This window comes from Pteropus medius, unplaced genomic scaffold, assembly GCF_902729225.1.
Source record: "Pteropus medius unplaced genomic scaffold, Ma_sr-lr_union100, whole genome shotgun sequence".
Classification (NCBI taxonomy): Eukaryota; Metazoa; Chordata; class Mammalia; order Chiroptera; family Pteropodidae; genus Pteropus; species Pteropus medius.
Genome location: NW_024355008.1, coordinates 8,195,046 through 8,211,379, shown reverse-complemented (window position 1 = coordinate 8,211,379; position 16,334 = coordinate 8,195,046). Strand labels below are relative to the sequence as shown.

The 16,334-nt window shown below is 33.9% G+C and overlaps 1 protein-coding gene and 1 long non-coding RNA gene across 3 annotated transcripts in view; one reads left to right on the top strand and one right to left on the bottom strand.

Annotated features, from left to right (window-relative positions):
- The first annotated feature begins 3,544 nt into the window (after nucleotides 1–3,544).
- LOC120598089 (uncharacterized) overlaps nucleotides 3,545–16,334 on the top strand; it is a 59,805-nt gene continuing 47,015 nt past the window's right edge. For both annotated transcript variants that reach the window (XR_005651496.1, XR_005651497.1), the window contains exon 1: nucleotides 3,545–3,652. This is a non-coding gene — a long non-coding RNA (uncharacterized LOC120598089). The remainder of the gene's footprint in view (nucleotides 3,653–16,334) is intronic.
- Nucleotides 12,117–16,334, bottom strand: part of TRAT1 (T cell receptor associated transmembrane adaptor 1) — a 30,580-nt gene continuing 26,362 nt past the window's right edge. Inside the window, exon 6 of the mRNA XM_039856844.1 lies at nucleotides 12,117–13,009. Within this exon, the coding sequence (XP_039712778.1) occupies nucleotides 12,752–13,009 (258 nt within the window). The 3' untranslated portion in view covers nucleotides 12,117–12,751. The remainder of the gene's footprint in view (nucleotides 13,010–16,334) is intronic.

Here is a 16,334-nt window from a genome sequence, read left to right as displayed (position 1 = left end):
GTTTGATTATTGCCTAATATCTTTCAAGGGCTTCTCACTACCAAAGCCAGAATTCATACAATGCCCTACAAGGCTCCACACATCCTGTACTCTCTTATCTTTTTTGACCTTATTTCCTCCTATTCTTCCCTCACTCATACTGATGCAGCCATAAGTGACCTCCATGCTGTTCTTCACACATGTTGGCACATTCCTACCTGCTCTTTCCTTCGTCTGGAATATTTTTGCCCCAGATATCCTCATGGATAGCTCTTTCACCTCCTGCAGATCTTTGCTACCATATTTAAAGCTGCAGCTATACATCACACTCTCTACCCTCACTCCAGGTCCCCCTTCTTGCTTTTTTTCCCCATAGCAATTTCACTTCTAATATAAGATATAGCTTACTAATTTGTCTAGTTTTGTTCATTTTCTGCCTCTCCCATTGAAATATAAGCATCATGAGAGACATGGTGTTTTGTCTGCTATTTCACTGCTGTGTTGTCAACATCAAGAACAGTGCCCAGCAAATACTAAGTGCTCAGTAAATATCTGTTGAATGAATAAATGACTTATACATATCTAGGTTTCATTGAGACAGAAATACTTTCATGACACAGCAAGAGCTCTGATTGACAGCAGCTCTGATGATACAGATGAACTCTAGTAGATATTCCTTTAGATGCATTTACACAGGGATCCCTGTTCTAGTGTTACACCATTTTATTTCTTATAGATTCTTTCTCTTCCTGCTTCTTCCTTCCTTTCTCATTCTAACCCCACTACCAATTATAAGATTTTCTCAATAATCTCTAAGCTAAAAAAAAAATAACAAGATTGAATCTGATTGGTCCAGTGAACTGTCACCATGCCTTAGCTTGGAAAAATTTTTATAACAGATCACATGATGGGTTTGCAGCCATGGAGCACCCTTCGGTCAGCCATGGGTCAAATGGTATAATATGGGACTACCTCTTTTGGACAAATTGCTCAGGGCAGTTCTCTCAGAAGTGAGAATTGGACAAGACAGAGGCCCAGAGAGGAGTAGATTCTTCTCTAATATGCTAGGCAACTTTGTAGATTCATGAAAAATTTTACAGATTTAAAAATAAAATCCTCAGATCCTACCTTTGACTGTTGCATAGGCAAACAAGCTACTTAGCCCACACCTTAGAAAAATGGGAACAAAATGATGAGTCAGTATTTATCAAAGAGATCGCTGACTTTTTTGACATTCTGTCCAATAGAGGATTTAGCTCCTTCATCCATGCAATAAATAGCAAAAGTTTGGTTTAACTGAACTTTTATTTTTGAAATAAAATGGAATTTCAATGCAGAACAAGCAGAAAGACTTTCCTCTTAGGTTTATGTATTGTCAGAAGAGTGACAAAATCCTTTGCTTTGCAGCATATCCTGGAAGGGCCTCACAAAACCTTTGAGAGTTCTTGAGAGTAGGAGAGGTCCTGTGTCTCCGATCTTATGGCTCCACTACAGTGCTTTCCTGAGCCCTCTCAGGAGTATACAAAAACAAAGGAGAAACGTTAGTACCAACTGCTGCCCAGAATGACAGGTAAGGGACAGCAGTTTGGAATCGGTATGGATTTTGGATTCTGGGTTTTGGGTAGAAATGTTTTTTTGGCCCTACTCAAGGAAAAACTGTTTCTAACAAACAGAGCCTAATTAAATCTATTATTTAATCTCTCACTTTTTATGTAACATGATAAATACATTATAAACAAACTGTCCCATGACAAGCAGCTTTCAAAACATAACAAAAAAGTGAGAAAAATAATATTAAGCATATTTTCTTCTCTAGAAAATGTCTATCACATCAAATAGCTGTTTGTTATTATGTTGTTTGGTCGACTTTTTCTCCCATACTTAGAGATGAAAGGAAAAAGCTATTGTGAATAAATCATGGTAACATTACCAAAGCTCAAAGAACCAGTGGAATGATTTAATATGAGTACATTTAATTTTGGAGAAATGGAACCAATTTGAAATTTTAACAGAGCCTTTTGTTTTCACTTTTCTTTAAAATCATTTCCCTATCCTTAGTGAACACAAGATATTGATTACTAAGCAAACATATATTTACTCTTCATTGAACACCTCCAAAAATAGAGCCAGAGTTTGCCTTTTGTTGGTGACACATAAACAGGTGCTATTAAGCAAAATGCACACACAAGTAGCTCAGCTTTTTCTGTTCTCTTACCTTATGAAATTTTCCTTTATAATTGAGTAAGCTTTTAATTCCCTTGATGAGAATGCAACACTACAAATTGAGAGGAGATAGATTAAATTGTAGTATGTCCGAGCTGATGAATTATCTGCTGATGAGAGTAGAATAACAAGCAATTACCATGCTTTTTTTCATCTATAATTTGCCTAATTATCCTTACTTGTTTAATTATCTTGGATAGAACATGAGGCCAATAAAATTTTCAAGACAAAATTTTGTATCAATTTAGTACAACTTATATTGATAAACAGCAGCTAAATAAAATAACCAGGATACAATGATGTCAACATTTAAAAAGTCAGTTTTATTATATTGCTTTGTTAATATTTAGTGCACTTACTGTCAGAGCCATCTGAGGCATGGTGAATCTGGGGTAATTATTAAACAAAAGCCCTGAGAGAGGTCATGCTCCATATGTTTGCTTTTCCCCCTTCCCTCTGGTTCTAACAACACCAAGAGGCTATAAATTCCTCAGAAATGAAACACCAAGTTGTCCAGCAGACAGAATGAGATAAGAGTGCAGCTCTGCCAACCTCTGCTAATGAAGAACCATAGGCTTCTTAGACATAATTCAGTGATGAAGAGTAGATGGTACTATTCTGAATCCAGAGCTTCTTGAGGGTGAAGAATGTGTGATTCATCCTCATCATAACTCCGGCACCTAGACTGTGCCTGTCACAGTGCAGTCAAACAACTAAGTTCTGGCAAAAGTGAATACATGTAGAAATGAATTCTATTTCTCATTCCACATTGTAATACTCAGTTGTCTCTCTGACATCTTTCCTCCATCAAAAGAGGCTTACTTCATATCATTTCTTTAGTATAAAATTAGAGGGCTGGACAATAGGCCAATGGTAAGAAAGTACATTCTGCAAGATAAGTCCTACTCATTTGGACTGATGTTTTTGAGTACATCAGATGGTCTTTGCAGGCAATAACTGGTGACAGCTACATGATCCTGAATAAAATATAAACCTCTCTCACTGGTGTTGTAAGAAACGCCTGCGGTTCAGAATTTTCCTAGCAGAATGTCTGATGCTTGGAGCAGCAAGGACATCAGAAGCAGATGTGGACTTCCACACAAGGACACATTGCAGGGAGAGCGCACACGCCCGACTGATTCCGAGACTTCTTGCTCTAGGCACTAGAAAAGGATACTTTAGAGGATAAGAAAAAGATACTTGAGAAGAAATAGCTGAGAACACGGTGGTGGCTTTGAGGCTGAATCTGGGAGTTGGCTGTAGCTTGTATTTACTAACCTGATAGTAACTATTAAGAAATTACGAAGCCAGCATTGTAGGGAAACTTAATAAATAGCCATGGAGACAGGGGTGGGGGATGCTAGCATGGCCATTCCTCTTCTCTCTTATCCATGTAAATAACACATTTCCAGTCTCTGACTCTTCTTCCAAACCGTCTCCACAACAACTGGTAAATTTCTTATTGTACGATCTAGAGGAGAGTTGGTCTTTAAATAAGCTCATGTAAGATCAATCAGTTATTGAAAATGTTATTGTTCCAACATAGTATAGAAGGTATAAATGTGTACTATGACAGTCTGGGACAACAGAAGGTACATTGCTTTATTAGTGTAAATCAAATTAATTCTGGCTTCATGCCTTCATCTGTCAGGGTTATGTGAAATTCTATTCTATGTTTTTGGAGGCTCCTCTACATCCTTAGAGGGAGTCTTTTATATTCATATCTATATAAATATATGTCAGTTCTTATTTCTCCACTCCTGACTTTCTTACTCAAAAAGCAGCATACATTATAAACTGTTATACACCACACTTTAAAAAAAAAAATCTTAACATATCTCCTGAAACCTTTCCACATCAATGTGCAGAGCATGCTCTCATTCTTTTTTACAGTCTCATATTATTCTATTTAGTGGCTGTACCAGACTTCATTTAACAAGATTTTTATTGTTCTCCAACTTTTGCTATTGCAATAAAAATGCTGCAATATAAGTTGTATAGACACTTCATTTCTTATATTCTAATGTATCTATGGGAGTCCTGTGTCAAAGAGCAAACTATATCACACTATTTACCAGCAATGGAGTGCCTCTTTTTGATGGGAAGATTGTAAACTATTGAGTCAGTTTCTTTAAGGGTTATGTGCCATTTGGTTTTTTTTTTTTTTTTTTTTTTTTTTTTTTTCCTTGAGTTAGTTCTTGTAATTTGTACTTTTCTAGGAATTTTTGCATTTGTCTAAATATGTGTACATTTTGGCATCCAATGCCTTGACATTTGGGGTCAGATGGTTTCTTGTGGGGAGCTGTTCTGTGCACTGCAGGATGTTTAGCAGCATCTCTGGCCTCTGTCCACTGCATGCCAGTATTACTCCCCACTTCAGTCTGTGTTTCCAATCACAGTATGTCTCTAGATATTGCCAAGTGTCCCCTAGGAAAGGCTGGGGCCAGAGGAGCAAAATTGCTCTCAGTTGAATTTTGGCAAGGATCAGACAGGCCTTTTTGAAGAATGAACTTTGGCTTTGTTAATTCTATTTTTTATTTTTCTACTTAATTAATTGCTCCTTTGTTTTCTTTCTCTGTTTAGACTTATTAATGTTTATTTTCCAACTTTTTATGGTTGATAGTGAATGCTTCAGTTTTCACCTTATTTTATTTTTTTAAATTTAAGCATTTAAGACTATACATTTCCTTCTAAGTATCACTTAACTACAATTCACAAGTAGATGAAATTATAGTCAGGTTTTAACTTTCAATTTTAACTTTAATTATCTCTTCTTTTAACCATAGATTATTTTAAAATGTTTTTATAATTTCTAAATTCATGGGTTTTTCAATTTATTTTTTAAAAGTTGATTTCCAATTTTACTTAATTGGCAAGTAATATGTCTGTGTAGTTTTGATCTTTTGACATACAATGAGACTTATTTATGTTTTAGAATGTGGTCAATAATTTTCATGTTTCATATGTTCTTGGAAATACTGTCTGGTTACCTAATATAGTCTTCTATACAAGTCCATTATCCCAGTTCTCAAACATTTTCATATCATGTCTCACTGGGGTAAATGAATGAGATTGCCTGAGGTCAGATGAGATTGATCTGTAAGGCTCATGACCCACAACCTGTAACAAGTAAAATGCCCGGTCTCTCTGACTCCATCTTGTTTGGGCCTACATTGTTAATGTAGAGTTCCAAATTAACTAGTGTTAATATAGTGTTCCAAATCTTCTAAATTCTCATTAAATTATTAATCTCTTAAGTACAGAGAAAGTTGTGTTTTAAATTTCCTATTTTTATACTTTTTCTTTGTAGTTATGTAAATTTTGGTTTTGTATATGGTATTAGGTACATACAAATTAGAATTGTTATATATTTCTAATAAATGTTCATTTTATTTATTATAGTTAATAAACTGCAATTATCTCTAGTATTGCTTTTTGTTTTCATGTTTATTTTGCCCAACATTAATACAACTATGTCAGCTTTCTTTTGTTATTTGTTTATCATATATATTTTTATCTTTTTACTGTCAATATTTATATCCTTATGTTTTAAATATATTACTTGGAGGCTCATATGGGTGAATTATTCCTCCATTTCTATAATATTTGTGAAATATTATTTCTGATAAGTTAGTAAACTCGATCTCTTTGTTAAAACAAGAGAAATTATAGTCATAGGTTTTCATTTTTTTCCGTTATGCTTATTAGAGAAGAGAAAAATGTCTTTTGTGATATGACCTACAAATCTTACAAGTATTCATATTGTTTAAAAACACTGAGATATGAGTTACAATCATATTATCAGGCCAAGTAACTTAACCAATCAGAATTTCAATTTTTTTTTTTTTTGGTTATTGTTGCTGGGAATGGCAATAGTCTAAACTTTTCTTCAACTCATACTATCAAGGACAAATTTATATTAATAGAAGACTACAAGTTGGTAACAGTTATGAATATTCACACAGGTCTCCTTGTTGCAGAGGAAACAAGATTGATATGCTTGAGAATGTTCTCAGTTTAATACCTTAACAAATCAGACTGTTTGAATATGTTTTATAACAGAGAAAGCAGCAGAAAGCATTATAAAACACATTCAAACAGTCTGATTTGTTAAGGTATTAAACAAATACCTAACTTTAGGAAAGAAGGCAACATCTCTTCATCTCTTTGACTCCCTTCGTTAGAAGACTGTACTTTTTTTTTTTTAAGGTGAGGCTCTGTTAACTTGATTACTTAACATAAAAAGTAAAAAGCAGGCCTAAGACCTCATTTTTATATGCAGAAATGGAATAAGGGATGAATGGGATTTAATTATTAACAGTGAAAGAAGGTGCATGTAGCATTAATCTCCCACATTCTGATTTTGCAAATGAGGAATATGCTATACTTCATTGAATGTAAAGAATGTAAGAATGACAAAATTGACAAAAGATGTCAACTAACACAGGCAAAGGTATTCCTTTCTTAAAGTGATCAAAGATTTAAAAACTTACAGAGCGGGGGACACTGGGGCACTCCTGGCAAGAGGAGCAAGTTTCCTTGCTCTCCTAAGTCCCTTACAAGAGGTTGCAGACCTGCCCCCGGGTTAAAATCTGACCACTGCTCTTCTCCATTTCTTTCCTGTATCCAAGTTGACTGTGCAGATCGTTTGATTTTCACCTTTGCTGGAACCCTGTCTTCCAAGGTTGGCTAGGTTGTCTGAATTAGATCAGACTGATACCAGCTTGGTAATTAAAAATGTAACAAGTAATATTTTTCTTGACTATTTGATAATAGGATTTAGAGAGTTGATGAAGTGTAAATAACCAAGAGAGTAATTATTGGTCTTTTAAAAACAGGCTATTTAATATTTATTTAAAATATCGGTAAATGTCTCACCAAATATTTTCTTTTAAGTGCTCTTTAAGGTACGATTTTATTCTTTTGATTGTATTTCCTCAGTACATGTGAATATAACCAATAACTATGCAAATTTAGTTTTCATAATCATATATAAAATATTCTAATTTTTAATGGAGAAAAAAACAAGTTTACACATTTGTGAGAAATTTCAATATTTATACTTCTGAAAACTGGCTTCTTTTAATCTTTAAGAATATTCTGAATATTATGGAGCAGATTCAGTACATAAAAATATCAATATATCTCTCTTGGCCAACTCCACCTCACCCTATATGACACTATTTTAGCTCTCCTTATTACCTCTTAAAGAAAAGTTAACAAAAGAAACCAATATTTATGAATATATTAGCTAGATTAAGTCCACCTGAAAGTAATGGACAGCTCAAACTAATGATGGTGTAATTAAAACAGAAATTTCACGTTAAAAAAGTTGGAGATAGGACAAGGTTGGAATGATGTTGCATGTGTTAGGGACTTAGACACTTCTTATTTCATTTCTCTAGTATCTACAGCCCATGGCTTCATCTTGTCACCTATATTAATATGATTGCTCAAATTCAGATACCACTTTTTGATTCCAGCTGGAGAAGATGGGGCCAAAGAAGGCCACACCAAACTTCAGGGAAAACATTGTTTTAGCAGCTATACATCTGGTGTCAATTGCATTGGACAAAGTTAAATAGGCAAGGAAGACTTTATTCAAGATTTTTGCAATAGAGGAAGGAAAATGAACTTAACTCTATGGAAACAAAAAACTAAAACATTTTCTAGAGATGGGGTTGGGGTAATCGTAGGCCACTTGTGTTTGTTAGTTGGCTTTATCCAAAGGAAAAGCAAACTTTCTCTCATCTCCCTGACAAAGGTAGTTATACCGTTTGGAACAAGGTACCCACTAACGTTAGTCTTCTCATCTCCCACGCAGACTGGGAAATAGTAGCACTATCTTTCTTTCATGTTTGCATTTCAAAGAAATAGTACCCAGGTCCTTACAAAAGACATTCCTGGGTCATCAAACTGTGAAGAGGCTTTTAAGGAAATTTATATACATTTCAAAAGGGGCAGATAAATAATTTGCAATTACATGTATTTTAAGTAAATACTCAAGAAAAAGAGAGATCAGAAGCCTATAGTCAGAAAGAAATCTGTCCAAAGTTTGTCAAGCTGAGAATATTTAAGGCCTCAAATTCGGGCACAAAATTAGTTTCTAGCTTTAATATTGGATTTTTTTTTTTCCTTTCTAAGTTAGTTTTGGGTTTTGTCTTTTGTGAGGAATGAATATGACTTTAGCATTTAAAGCCACTGAATTGATGACCTCTATTTTTCCCCTAAAATTGAGATGAAAGACTTATAAAGAAAAACTGAGACATTTTAAAGCAAGTGGCATTAATAAAATACTTGCCTGTAAAAACACTTTAACATAAGCATTTTGTGGCAGATGTAAGTTTTAGTGTTCAGTGAAAACAAAAGACTTTCATTTAAGTGGAACTATATTTAAATTCTTCCTAAACTTGAGGAGCTCTTAGTATGTGAAAGCTACCATAAATTTATATTATTTTCCAACATCTCTAAGGAATACTTTTTTCGATTTATTTTAGTTAGCTTCTTTGGATTTTACATACTAGAAACTCAGCCACAGCACTTAAAGTAGACAGAGATTATTATGATTAAATAGTAGTGCGTGAGAATAATTAAAAAATATAATAGTTGATTCCAATGTGCTTGGAATCAACTGAGGGAATTAGCTAAGCTACAGAACCAGCTCTGGATTTAGACTGCTTGTACTCAGTCCTGAATTTGCAATTTATCTGTGTGATAACAAGCAAGTTATTTTATCAGTCTTGGTTTTCTCATCCATAAGGTTAGGGTTATAATAGTATCCATCTTTTAGGGTTTTATGTAATTAAATTAGGTATGCAGGTAAGCACTTAGTTCAGTCTTGCACTCAGCAAGTCCTTAGTTGTTATTGTTATGATAGTTATCTGATTAGACTGATTAATTATGGAGTCTTGAGCTCCATTCTCCACCAACTATCTTTTTGTGCTTACTCTTAGTTTCTGCCCCTTGTAATTGTGTCTTGCTTCCTAAGGCCTCTGTCTTATGACAACCTTCTGACTCTGTCCCCATCGATCACTGTTTAATCTCCTGTATATAGATTGGTTCAGAAGATGAATCGACTGTTATGATTCAGGTACTCAATTCTGATCCAACCAGCCATGACTCCTTAGGTAGTAGGAGCTGCAAGTGGGTAAGCTGTTTTCCCTCAGAAAAGATTAAAGGAATGACAAGCAGTATTAGGAGTGCACCTCTGTTGAACTTGTATTTTTTCTTGTTCGCTTCTCTAAATCTTGATGTTTCCTGCTTTTAGTGTCTTCATATAAATCGTCTGTTCTGTTCATCAAGTGAAGGCGAAACCTCTGAGAGATTTAAAGTGTATTTTAAACTAATCACTCTGCCTTTACTCTGCCAGAAATAAGCTCTTTAATACCAAAGGGAAATGAGTTATTGCTCCTATTCTTGAGATTTGAATTAAACTTTTTGGGACCTTAAGACATTCTCAGTGAAAATCTCAAGACTCTGGAATTCATTTGTTTTCTAGTTAAAATTTCTTCTTTATTTTTCTCTGTACATTTTCTTCAGTAAAATGTAAAATGTATAATGACACCCTTTCTGGAACATAAGTCCTAAAAACTGACGTAAGTGAAGTATATATATTCCCTTAGTAATTGCATGATGGTCAGTAATAAATAGCTGATTAATTAACGCTTCAAAAGTATTGGTTAGCTTACAGAATTACACTAAATTATACTAAAAAATAGACTGTATAATTACACTAAGTTGTATAAGTTGGAGTTCTGCTTCAGGTCAAGATGAAATAACATCTTGGATTTAACCTCTCACTTGGATATATATACCTCTACCTTAAACAACTAAAATCCAAACAAAATATATGAGACAATAGTACCCAAGACATTTAACATCAGGCAGTTAAGGACAATGATCCTTGAAATGTGGGAAATAAATGAGGTGAATCCTACTATTGCATGGAGAAAGTTTTCAGGTCCTAGAGCAGGTAAAGGGAGTGTAGATATTGCCCACTGACCTCCTGAACTGAGAAGATGAAGCTGCAAATCAAGATAAGCCCATACTGCAAAATATTAGAGAGGAGAGAGCTGCATAGAGAGGAAACCTGGAGATCTTTGTAGAGTACTCCCTTGAGATAGTCACTGAATACTGATCAGCGCATACATGTGGGAAAACTACTAAAGCTTAGAGAAGGACCTATCTGAAAATATTAGAGAAAACAGTGCCTATGGCACATGCAAAACTAGAATTAGTGATCGTTTTCAGCAACCAGAGTGGAAAAACCTCATAATTCATGAGGGCCAGAGCAGCCTTTAATCTGAAGTAAACTTAGCCTACTACTGAAGCAAGACCCTGCTCTAGTCTTGTCCAACAAAGTTTAAAAGCAAGACTCTAAAAGATCAAATTGTGTCCAAACATATGCTGCCAGTAACGACAACAACAAAATGCATTTTAAATATAAAGACATAAATACATTTTAAAAAGATATAAAAAGATATACCATGGTAACATTAATCAAAAGAGAGCTGGAATGACAATATTAATATTAGACAAAGTAGGTTTCAGAGAAAATACTGCCAACAATATAGAGTCACTTCGTAATGATAAAGGGATCAACCCATCAAGAAAACATACGCTTCCAAACACTTAGGCACCTAATAATAGATCTTCAAAATACATGAAGCAAAAACTGATAGAATGTCATGAAGAAATAGATAAATGCACCAATTATAGTCAGGGATGTCAACATTCCCCTCTTAATAATTGATAGAACCCGTCAACGAAATCAGTGAAGATGTAGAAGACTTGAAAAACTTTATCAACCAAATTGACATAATTGACATTTATAGAACATTTTACCTAACAACAATAAAATGTACATTAATCTCAAGTGCACACCATCATGCACCAAGATTGACTATATTCTGCACAATAAGGGAAAGCTCAATAAATTTAAAAGGGTAAGCCATTTGTTTTCTGACCACAATGGAATTAAATTAGAAATAAATTAGAAATCAATAACAAAAAGAGATCTGAAAAATTCTCAAATATTTGGAAACACACTTCTAAATAGCCCATGAGTCAAAGAAAAAATCAAAAGGGAAATTGGAAGCATTTGAGATAAATAAAATGAGAACAAAATATATCAAAATTTGTGGGATACAGCCAAAGCAAAACAATATTTTAAACAAAGGCAATTTATGAAACTAAATGCCTATATTTTAGACAAGAAGAAAAGTCTTAATGATCTCAGCTTCCACCTAAGAAGCTAAAAAAAAGGACAAATGAAATAACACAATAAACAGAAGAAAAAGATAATATAGATCAGAGAGCAAATTGATGAAGCAGGGAAAATCAATGAAAATATAAAAACAATAGAAAAATTATTTGTACAGTAACTGGTTCTTTGAATCAAGAAAAATGAAAGTAAATTTTTAGTATCAAAGAGAGGTGAAATCGCTAAAGATTTTACAGAGTCTCAAAGTATAATATGGGAATTTTTTGAACAACATTATGCCAATAAATTTAACAACTTAGATGAGAGGGAAATTTTTCTTGAAAGACACAAACTACTGAAGTTCACTTTACAGGAAATAGATCATTTGAATAAGAGCTACTAAAGAATTTGAATTTGTAGTTAAAACCCTTCCCTATGACCAGACATCAGATATAATTGATGCATAAAACTCAAAATGTTATTGAGTAGAATTCAAATTATATGAAACAGAAGCAAAAAATTTATCTCTGGAGGCTAGGTAAGTAATGTAAATGAATGATATGGAACAGTTATAGAAAAAAATAACTGCCAAAAGTAAAATCAAAATTTATTTTTACTAAACCATAGTATATATAAAATATAACATAATATAAACATGTATGATAGCCAAGATTTTATTTTAATTTGAAAATAAAAACTTAAAGTCAAGCTGTAATTATTAATTGTTATTAATTTTATTTCTTGTGGTGTTTTAGCTCTTCTTTGGAATCAGAAGCCCAATTCCTTCTGACTTTAGATATTACTGTTTCTGTGTGTATGTCCTATGACATTGTAAATAACTTCGAATATTTCACTTTGGCACTGACATTTAATTTTACACAAATTCATAACAGAAAATAATTATTGACAGAATTAGGTGATTCCAAACAGAATTCTTACACAACAATATGCTCTTCCTTTCTTTCTCTCACACAGAAGACTCCTCATTCTTCAGTTCTCAGAATAAAAATTTCCTCTTCAGAGATTTTTGGTTTTATTTCACTGAGTATTAGATGTTGTTGGTGAAGTTGTGACACTGCCATCAAGATCAATTTGCAAACTCGATGTTATTTTACATTTTACTATTAGATATTTTTTAAGTGGATTTAAATAATGACTTTGAATAACTAATTTTTATGACATTACATTCAGTATGCAAGAACATAAGCTCTGGATGAGAGGTAAACCACCATCCCAACAAATGATCAGTCCCACCCTGCCAAAGCATGCTATGTCATATGGGAATCTTGTTTTCTTTAACAACCTTTTTCAATAAGAGCCGAATCACTGAGCTAGAGCACAATCCAGCTAGTTTACAGGTTCTTTCTTTGCACGAATCAATCCAAACAGTCTAATGGGATCATCATGAATGTTTTCTTCTACTGCCTGCTTCTCAGGTGGGAAACTGTCTGCCAGAGTGGTCTTAGAAAGGCTGGCATTCATTCCGTGTAACTGCTCATCTTTATCCTTGTCTGACAAGTAGGTATTCTGTTTCTTGGGCTTTCTGCGCTTCCCCTCATTGCTGTGATTTAGTGAGGCGTAAAACATCTGTGTTTCATCAGGAGCCTAAAAAGAAAAGCATGTTAATTTTTCATTATTAACTCATTCTTTCACTTTGATGGCTTCTGGGAATTTCTAAGGCCCACAAAAAAAAAAAGAAAAAAGAAAAAGAAAAACAAGCTGCTTGTTTTCTGAGCTTCAGCTACCTGGTTTTGCCAAATTTGTCAGTTTAAATGATAACAAAAAACAATAGTCAATTCAAGATTTTCAAGTGGAATAGAGTGCTTAGATGGACTTTTTGTGTGTAGTTTTATTTCTTTCTTATACTCAAAATATACAGAAACATTTTAGATGAACTCTTACCTGTCCCTTCCCTGCCTTTATCTCAGAGAATGCTTGCCCTATATTGCTCTTCCCAAGTAACAATACTCCAATGTGTTAAACTGGGAACAAGCATAATAAAAAGGAATTTAACAAATCACAAGATCTAATTTATGTATGTTTAATAATTAGTCATTTAATGATACTTACTAAAATCCCCATTTTTTCTACATTTTTGTGATTCAGAAGTATAAAAATAACAGTGTCCAGTTATGTGACTGGTATCTGGCAAAAATTACATTTTCCATCTTTATTATTTATTCCTTGCTTAACTGTCCCCAGATCTCCTTTGAGTTCATTTTGGGTTGGTTGGTCTCAGAGATATTATTTGCATCTAAGAGGATCTGGTAGTCCTCTCTGGCCTAGAGCTGGGTAAATAATAGAATAGGAAGAACAGGAGAGTAAGAAAACTTGGAGGAAGCAATAAGCTTGAAGGCAAGACCTTAAATTTGGTGGTAGAAAGCCTAGGATTGAAATTCTGGCTCTATGATATACTAATCATGGGACCTTGGGCAGTTTTTCAAAACTATTTGGAGTCTCAATTTTCTTGCTCATAAAATGAAAGTACTTATATCACAATGTTATAAGTAAATAAAGATAATATATAGAGAGGCTCTAAACACTGTACAAAAGTAAAGTAAGGTGTGGGATTATAATTATTCAAATTAGTAGGCTAGAACTTTAGGACAGCAATCGAATAAACCAAAAATTTCTGTATTAATTATTTCCATTTAAGAGCAGGACAAAATTTTATCAATTTGTGGGGATAGGGTAAGGAAGCAACACTTGGATTAACAAAACCCCTAATGCATTAGTAAGAATATCCCTGTTGCACTCATTTTTATGCTAAGTGTTAAGTGTGTTATATTCTCTGCAAGGAAGAAAAGATGGTTCTGTTTACAACTCACTGGCATTTTTGTCTGACTTTTTAATCCTAAAATAATTATTTCTGGAAAATTGCAATAGCTGCCTAACTGATGTCTTTGCTCTAGTCTCTTTCCTCTTTGCTTAACTTGTATATTGTCTTCAAATTATCTTCCTAAGGCTCAACTTTCATATTTTTACCATCCTCTCTCCGAAATTATAGCCTATAGACTAAAGTCTGAATTTCATATCCTGACATTCATGGTTTTGTATGCTCGATACTACTCTACCTTTTTTATTTTGACTCCGACTACTCTCCTATATAAACTCTGTATTCCAAGCCAACTGGACAATCCACTGCTCCCTGCACACAGTGCCTGCTTTTACCTGCTTTGCCCACACAGATAAAGGAGATGTCAGTGAAGTTCCAAAATAACCAGAAAGCACTCAGGAATACAAAAGGATAGATATCTTTTTTTGTCCAGCACTTTGTTCTTTTTTTTTTTTTTTAAACAACTTCTTCATTTTCCTTTGGGAAATTCTTTTCCTTTATCTGGTGTTGGGTTACAATGCTGTACCCCAATTACAGTGCTATACCCCAAGCTCAGCACAGGACTAAGTCTGTGACCTACACTGGAACCATCATACCATCCATTCCCCTCAAAACAGAAGCTGGCCCAAGAATGGACATGTGATTTCAGCAAAGCCGATTATATGGCATCTTTGGGATTGATGTACAGGTGCAAGAATAGAAAAGGTGTTTTTTCTTGGATCTGGAAGGAAGAAAATCTGGGTCTACTAGTGGCTTGCCCAGCCTCAGTAGAAGAGTCTTTTGGTAATAGAAGAGAATGAAGTCAGTTACAGAGAGAAGCAGGAAGGAGAAATGAAGAGAGTTCTCATAGTCAGTCATCTCAAAAGCAAAATATACTCTTACAGTTCCCTGTCATATGAGCCAGTAATGTACCTCTTATGCTAAAGTGATTTGAATTGGGTTTCTGAACTTATAACAGAAAGTATTCCAAATGATATATGCCTGGTCAACAATTAGTCAACTTTATCAAGTACTGCAGAGTTCAAGAAATGTGATTCTGAGAAAGAAATGCAAATTGTACATGTAATAGTCATGCGTGACCTCCAGAGCATTGTTTCAGGATGGGTGGAAAATAAATTGCCAAGGGTAGAAGAATGTGTGTTAATGGAAGAAATAGAAACAGTAGAAGAAAGTAAGAATCACTTCAGGAATTAGATAAACAGGTTGAAGTAAAGTTTTGTTGTTTTACTTGTTTTTGGTTTTAAATATTGAGGTGATTTGTGCATATTTGTAAAACGAATAGTAATGTTCAAGAGCTTGAAAGAAATAGGAGAAATGGTCAAGAGCATAAATAGAAGTATGGGCTTTGGAAAAGAGAGAGAGTGCTTCTGACATAGAAGGGAAAGGAGAGATTGGTGAGAGATTTTGACATGAAGATAAGAGAAGAGCAAGCTCATACTTGTGTCTCTCAAATTTTTTTAGAACTTGGAAATGCTGGTGGACTCATTTCATTGGGTTTCTTGATGAATTCTTACTAGTTAATAGTAGTTCGAGAGGCTGGAATTACAAGTTCTGAACTGTACACATCATCTTCAAAGGGCAAGGAAGTTATTTCTATTTTTCCAACAAAGACTTTATCCACAAGCTTTATGCATAATATTATAGGTTCCTTATGTTTTGTCATTGACAGTAGTAACAAAGTGAGTACTGTAGAAGCAGACTGGGTAGCGTTTTTGATGATAATGATCATTCTAATAAAATGGAATTGGGCAAATATAAAAAGATTACTTCTAATTTGTGATACTAAATTTGTGAGAAAGGTGCAATAGAATAAAGACTAATCTCCTTAGAGTATCTTTAATTATATAATTTATTAAAAAGCAGAGTTTTAAAGACATTTTAAAGCTTTGTACAATTTCCACATTAGTAAAAACCTGATGCAGCTCAAATAAAGTTGGCCTATTCAATTCACATGTATTAAATAGCAACTTCTGTTCCAAATTCTGTTCTTTTACAGCTAAGGTGATATGAATCTCTACATTTCAGATCATGTGGCTATATTTTCACCTTCTTTTAGAAGTTTTCTTTTTATTATCATGAATTTAGCAGATCATA